At 39.6% G+C, this 7,403-nt stretch overlaps 1 protein-coding gene across 5 annotated transcripts in view; it reads left to right on the top strand.

Moving 5' to 3' along the window:
* The first annotated feature begins 4,598 nt into the window (after nucleotides 1–4,598).
* The window catches only part of LOC127010161 (rab11 family-interacting protein 4B-like), a 43,556-nt gene continuing 40,751 nt past the window's right edge, over nucleotides 4,599–7,403 (top strand). For all 5 annotated transcript variants that reach the window (XM_050884028.1, XM_050884027.1, XM_050884026.1 and 2 more), the window contains exon 1: nucleotides 4,599–4,845. In XM_050884028.1, coding sequence (XP_050739985.1) covers nucleotides 4,714–4,845 — 132 coding nt within the window. In that variant the 5' untranslated portion in view covers nucleotides 4,599–4,713. The remainder of the gene's footprint in view (nucleotides 4,846–7,403) is intronic.

Genomic DNA, 7,403 nt, shown 5'->3' with positions numbered 1-7,403 from the left:
TTTTTTATTTTTTTTTTTACGGATTTATTTATTTATTTATTTTTTGCGTCCCTTTTATTTTCAAGCCCTTTTTGTCTTGCCCTTTTTATTCTGTGCCTATAATTTTTGCCCTTTTTTCTGTCTCTATCTGCCCCTTTTTTTTTTTTTTTTTTTTTTTCCCACTTTGGCCCCTTCAGACCTTCCCCTTCAATATGCCCCCTTCTGTATGCCCCTTCCTTATGCCCTTCATCTTCCCCCTTCAGCCCTTCCCCTTCAGTATGCCCTTTCAATATGCCCCTTCAATATGCCCCCTTCTGTATGCCCCTTCCTTATGCCCCTTCAGTCCTTCCCCCTCACTATGCCCCCTTCAGTATGCCCCTTCAGTCCTTCCCCCTTCAGTATGCCCCATCACAGGATCAGGACAAGTCAGTTAGTTCAAAATACCAATCCCATATTATTATTATTATTATTATTATTATTATTATTATTATTATTATTATTATTATTATTATTATTATTATTATTTTATTTATTTATGAAGTTAAAGGTCAGTGGCATCCCTCCACCTTCCCCTCCTGTGTGTGTGTATGTGTGTGTGTGTGTGTGTGTAGTCAGATATGCAGGGAAGGGTGAAAAAATGTATACACACACACACACACACACACACACACACACACACACACACACACACACACCATCACCTTACTCCAAAATATAATAGTCATGTTAATAGTGTAAAAAATAGGAGAGAGAGAGAGAGAGAGAGAGAGAGAGAGAGAGAGAGAGAGAGAGAGAGAGAGAGAGAGAGAGAGAGAGAGAGAGAGAGAGAGAATAATAGTAATAGTTAACTACTCTTCTTCACAACTACTAGAATCACAAATAGTAAATAGTTATGCAATAGTTTTTTTTTTTTTTTAGAGAGAGAGAGAGAGAGAGAGAGAGAGAGAGAGAGAGAGAGAGAGAGAGAGAGAGAGAGAGAGAGAGAGAGAGAGAGAGAGAGAGAGAGAGAGAGAGAGAGAGAGAGAGAGAGAGAGAGAGATATGGATAATTAGAGAAAGAAAGAAAAAAGGATAAGAAATATGAGTTAGTGTGTACGTGTGTGTGTGTGTGTGTGCGTGTATGTATGTGCACATATATGTGTGTGTGCGTGTGTGTGTTTTAACCTTAAGTTATCTCACTTATGATTCTCAAGGAAGGAATTTTGATCTTATTTATTTATTTATTTTATTTTATTTTATTTTTTTATTAATTTCCAAAGCCAAGTAATAAAAGGAATTCAATCTCACTAAAGGGAATCCAGTCTCTCTCTCAAAGGATTCCAAACCTCAGAAAAAGGTGTTTGATTGCATTTATGGGTGAAGGGAGATTAAGGGCAAAGGGAGACAAAGGTTAAGGGTGCTAGGAAGGGTATTGAGTGCCATGCTAAGGGTTAGGAAGGTGTTGGATCCTCTTCTAAGGCTGTTTAAGGGTGTTTGAACCTTAGGAAAGGGATTTAAAGGGTGTTAGAGAACGGTCATGTAGGGGAAGGGTTCAAGGGTGCTAGGGAAAGGGCAATAAAGGCTTCAGTGCCACTCTAAGGGCGGTAAGGCCCCGTCCACACAGGCAAACCTTTCTCAGTGTGACGTCATGCATGGAGGAGCAGCGAGCAAGGCTTGGTGCAGGGTGTCCCCAGCGAGGCCTTGCCGGCTGCACGTCAAGGCGGGCGGTTCGTGTGGCATCAAGGTGCTGCCAGACCACATCTTCTGCCTTGTCGTTTTAATCGCTGTTCTCATCGCTATAACAATACTCGGCGCGATTTTCCTCTTGCGTGTCCTGCGATCCATGTTGTCGCACACCACTCCATCCTGCTTCAGTCACTGCCAGGCTCTGAGCGCCCAGCCAGCGTTGTCTGAATGTGTGCGACAGGGTTAGCGCGCAAGGAGGCAAAGTTTAACAAGCAAAGCGCCGTATGGACAGGGCCTAAAAGGATTCTGATTCTCTTCTAAGGGTGTTTGAACCTAAGACAAGGGCGTTGGATAGTGTAGGAATGTAAAGAAGTAATTTAGACCTTATTTGTAAGTGGCCTTAAGTAGGTGTGTGTGTGTGTGTGTGTGTGTGTGTGTGTGTGTGTGTGTGTGTGTGTGTGTGTGTGTGTAGTTAATCTATGTGCATTTGTGTATGTGTTTGTTTCTTTGGGTCATACACACACACACACACACAGGTAGAAATATATGCAAATCATCTCTTATTTTTTTTTTTTTTTTTTCCATTTATTTCTTTATTTATTTTTCCAACTTAACAATCTCAGTCGCATTTCCAAGAGAATAGACAAATAGATAGACACAATAATAATAAAAATAATAATAATAACAATAATAATAATAGATTCCAGCCAAATAAAGAAGAAAGGGAGAGAGAGATAGAAAGAATAAAGGAGGGAGATAGAGATAGATAGAGAGAGAATTATTATATATATAGTAGATAGGAATAAATACAAAGATATATATATTTAGAAGTGGTCTAGCCTGCTCTTGTGAATGTTGGAAGAAATGGGAAGAAAAAGAAGACAGAGAGAAAGGAGGAGGAGGAGGAAGAGAGAGAAGAAAAGAAGATTAATATGTGAGGAAGAGGAAGAGGAGGAGAGAAGAGGAAAGGAAGGAAGGAAGACATTGTAGAAGAAGAGGAAGAAAAAAAGAAATGTGTGAGGAGAGGAAGAGGAGGAGGAGGAAGAAGGAAGGAAGGAAGGAAGACAGTAGAGGAAGAGAGAGAAGAAAAGAAGATCAATATAGGAGGAAAGGAAGAGGAAGAAGAAGGAAGGAAGGAAGACATTGTAGAGGAAGAGGAAGAAAAAAAGACAAATGTGTGAGGGAAGGAAGAGGAAGAGGAGGAGGAGGAGAGAAAAGGAAGGAAGAGAATGAGAGAAAAGAAAAAAAGCATACAAGGAGGAATGTGTCCCGATCCTTTTAAAGAGAGTTAGAACCTGTTATAAGGGAATCCAATGCCACAAAACCAAGATTATAAGGTGTTAGGAGATTAAGTAAAGGAATTGAAGGTTTGTAAAAAGTTATTCAGAGCTGCAATAAGTGTCCCGATCCTTTTAAAGAGTGTTGGAACCTGTTATAAGGGAATCCAATGCCACAAAACCAAGATTATAAGGTGTTAGGAGATTAAGTAAAGGAATTGAAGATTTGTAAAAAGTTATTCAGAGCTACAATAAGTTTCCTGGTCCTTTTAAAGAGTGTTGGAACCTGTTATAAGGGAATCCAATGCCACAAAACCAAGATTAAAAGGTGTTAGGAGAGAAGTAATTATGTATATGAGTCTTCTTATGTATAAATTGATTCTTAATAGTTTTGCAAAGGAAGAATGTATGAAATAATGATAATAATAGTGATGATAAAAGAGTGAATGAAGAGAAAGAGAGAGAGAGAGAGAGATAATAACCAAAATAATGTGTGATAAAGTGAGAGAATAGAAGGAAAAAAAAAAGCAGGAAGGAAGGAAAATAAAAAAGAATAAAGAAAAACAAGAAAAGGAAGAAGAAAAAAGTGAAGGATAAAATAAAATAAAAGGGAAAGAAGAAAAAAGAAGAGGAAGAAAGAAAGGAAAGACAAGGATAATATTAAGTTGCATTTATTTAACATTCAGTATTACATTATTATTATTATTTTTTTTATTATTATTACTCTTGTTCAGTATTAGTCTTAGATCTGTTAGTGAATTTTTATTATTATTATTATTATTATTGTAGAAATAGTGTTCATAATTTTAAGTTAGAGAGAGAGAGAGAGAGAGAGAGAGAGACTATGCAACTATTTATATATGCACACACACACACACACACACACACACACACACACACACACAGAGAGAGAGAGAGAGAGAGAGAGAGAGAGAGAGAGAGAGAGAGAGAGAGAGAGAGAGCATATAGGCTGTGGTGGTGATGGTTGTAATAATCTAAGAGAGAGAGAGAGAGAGAGAGAGAGAGAAAATAATAATAATAATAATAGTAGTAATAATAATAAAATGATTGCTATAATTTGTTAGCTAGTCAAGTCTCCCCTCAACGCCTCTGTACTTTTAAAGAAAATGTAATGTTGGTCGATTATATATATATTAGTATAATAAAAAAATGTAATTACGATGCTGGTTTTATTATTATCATTATTATTATTATTATTATTATCATTATTTTAATTATTCCTTTCTTTCCTTCTCTTCCTTATTTTCTCTTTTTTTCTCCTTCTTTTTCCTCTTCTTCCTCTTCTTCTTTCTTTTTTTCTTATTTTTTCTCATTTTTCTTTCATTTTTCACTTTATTTAGTAGTAGTAGTTGTAGTGGTAGTAGTAATAGTAGTAGTAGTAGTAGTGGTGGTGGTGGTGGTGGTGGTGGTAGTAGTAGTAGTAGTAGTAGTAGTAGTAGCATTCTTGACTACTAAAAAAAAAATGAAAAAAAAAATGAAAAAAAATAAAAACAATCACAAGAAGTATTTAAAATCACTCTAAATAACCACAAACTAATAAAAACAACAATAGTAACAAAAAACAACAAAAACAACATAAAAAACAAAATCGCTAAAGTCACCCATGAAAAAAAAAAATTACCACGAAAAATCAAAACCAGCTGATCCAACCTCCAGCCCTCAGTGTCAGTCGAGGCGCCGGACGGGGAGGATGTACGCTCTCGCCTCTCCCTCCACCCAGACCACGTGACCTCTTACTGACCCACGGAGGAGGTCAGGGGGGGGATGTGAGGATGGCCGTGTCGGAGGAATTTGTGGAGCAGCTGCATGAGGTGTTCAAAGTGTGCGATGTGGAGCAAAGTGGAACGATCTGTCTGTCGCATTTGTTACGTCTTGCAGGAGAACACTTCGGGAGCAGTCAGAACGTGAGTGTGTGAACGTTTCTTTGTATTGGGGAACGTTTTTATGAGGCTGGGAACGTTTTTCAGGAGGTCGGGGATGGTTTAGGGGCCTCGGAAAACGTTTTTGTGTGGGGAATGTTTCTTTGTGTTGGGGAACGACTGGAGGGATTAGGAACGTTTATGTGAGGTTATGGACGTTTTTCAGAAGGTTGAGGGTGGTTTAGGGGCATTTGAGGACGTTTTTTGAGCGGTGAACGTGAGTGTGATCTTTATAAAGGGTTAGAAACGTTTTTTTTGGGGGTCTAGAAACGTTTTTAGGGGATTGGAAACTTTCCGTGTGATGAACGTGACTCTGGAAGGTCGTTTTTTGGGAACGTTCTTTTGGGATTAGGGACGTTTGGGAAATGGCAAATGCTTTGAGGGGTCTGGGAACGGTGTGTGTGTTGGTAAGGATAACGTTCATGTATGTATGTGTGTGACGTGTGTGTGTGTGTGTGTGTGTGTGTGTGTGTGTGTGCGCGCGCTGGAAAACGTTTGTGTATGATAGGATACTTTTGTGTGTGCGTAAAGGAATTTTTTCTTTATATGTGTGTGTGTGTGTGTGTGTGTGTGTGTGTGTGTGTGCTCTTAGGAATGTTTAGAAGAAGGGAAATGAAAGTAAGTAGGAAAAGGAATAGAAAGAGGAATAGGGATGGAATAGGAGGAGAAATAGGAAAAGGAGGAGGAGGAGGAGGATAGGAAGAGGAGGAAGAGGAAAATAATTGCAAGTCAGATATTATTATTATTATTATTATTTTTATTATTATTCGTATGAGGAAGAGGAACAAGAAAAGAAAGAAAGGAGGAGGAAGAAGACAAGGAAGAAAGCTATTCTGGCGTTTCACAGGTATCAACAAGGACGACGAGGAGGACGAGGAGGAGGAGGAGGAGGAGGAGGAAGAGCATGGAATGTGAGAGGATAAGGAATTCGAGACAAACAGGAAGAGAAGGAAGAAAGAGGAGGAGGAGGAGGAGGGAAAGTAGAGAAGAAAGGAAGACATGAAGAAGAGGAGGAGGAGAAATGAAATAGAAAGAAGGAAGGAAGAAAGGGAGAAGACAAAGGAGGAAGAGGAGGAGGAGGAGGAGGGAAAGTAGAGAAGAAAGGAAGACATAAAGAAGAGGAGGAGGAGGAGGAAGAGAAATGAAATAGAAAGAAGGAAGGAAGAAAGGGAGAAGACAAAGGAGGAAGAGGAGGAGGAGGAGGAGGAGGGAAAGTAGAGAAGAAAGGAAGACATGAAGAAGAGGAGGAGGAAGAGGAGGAGAAATAAAATAGAAAGAAGGAAGGAATAAAGGGAGAAGACAAAGGAGGAAGAGGAGGAGGAGGAAGGAACGTAGAGAAGAAAGGAAGACATGAAGAAGAGAAGGAGGAGGAGACTTGAAATAGTAGAAAGAAGAAAAGAAGAAAGGGAGAAGACAAAAGAGGAGGAGGAGGAGGAGGAGGAGGAGGAAGAGGAAGCCATAGATATGAAGGAAAAAATAAAGGTTGAATTGAAAGAAAAAAAAAAAACGCAAAAAGGAGATTGAAGAAGGAGGAAGAAGAAGAAGAAGAGGAGGAGGAGGAGGAGGAGGTTTTTGTGGTGGAAGAAACACGTATCTGGTATTAAAGTGGACAGAAGAAGAGGATAAGGAAGAGGAGGAGGAGGAGGAGGAGGAAGAAGAGGGTATAAGAACATGAAGAAACGAGGAGGAGGAGAAAAAAGAAGAAGAAGAGGAGGAGGAGGAGGAGGAGGTATTACAGAAAGAGGAATGTATTGATGGAATTACTACTACTACTACTACTACTACTACTACCACCACCACCACCACTATCATCACTACAATCACCACCATCACCACAGAGTTAGCAAGACAATACCAATGGGTGATATTGTCTGGTGGTGGTGGTTGTGGTGGTGGTGGTGATTGTGGTGGTGATGACAAGAGATTGCGACCTGATTTCCATACACACACACACACACACACACACACACACACACACACACACACACACACACACACATACACATCTTTGTAACCTCGGAAAAGAAAAACATCCGTGAGAGAGAGAGAGAGAGAGAGAGAGAGAGAGAGAGAGAGAGTGCTGTTAGGACCACTTATATAATGTAAGGTAGTAGTGTTCTCTGCTCCTACTACTACTACTACTACTACTTATGTTTCTAAGAAGTTTGTTTACCTCTAACGTTCTCCTCCTCCTCCTCCTCCTCCTCCTCCTCCTCCTCTATTTCTTTCACTAATTCTCTGTTCTATTTTTTCCCCTTCGTCCTATTATTATTATTATTATTATTATTATTATTATTATTATTGTTATTATTATTATTATTATGACCTTGTCCAAATCTCTCTCTCTCTCTCTCTCTCTCTCTCTCTCTCTCTCTCTGGCCCTGACTGCGGTTTGAGACACAGAGAGAGAGAGAGAGGAGTGGTAAGGTAGATTTAAGCCTTCTTGTAACCCTCTTTCCTCCTCCTCCTCCTCCTCCCTCTCTCTTCCCTTCCTCCCTCCTCCTCCCTCTCTCTTCCCTTCCTCCCTCCTCCTCCTACCTCTC

This window comes from Eriocheir sinensis, chromosome 42 (genome assembly GCF_024679095.1).
Source record: "Eriocheir sinensis breed Jianghai 21 chromosome 42, ASM2467909v1, whole genome shotgun sequence".
In the NCBI taxonomy this organism is placed as follows: Eukaryota; Metazoa; Arthropoda; class Malacostraca; order Decapoda; family Varunidae; genus Eriocheir; species Eriocheir sinensis.
The sequence above is the reverse complement of the archived record's forward strand: the minus strand, read 5'-3'. Positions and strand labels throughout refer to the sequence as shown.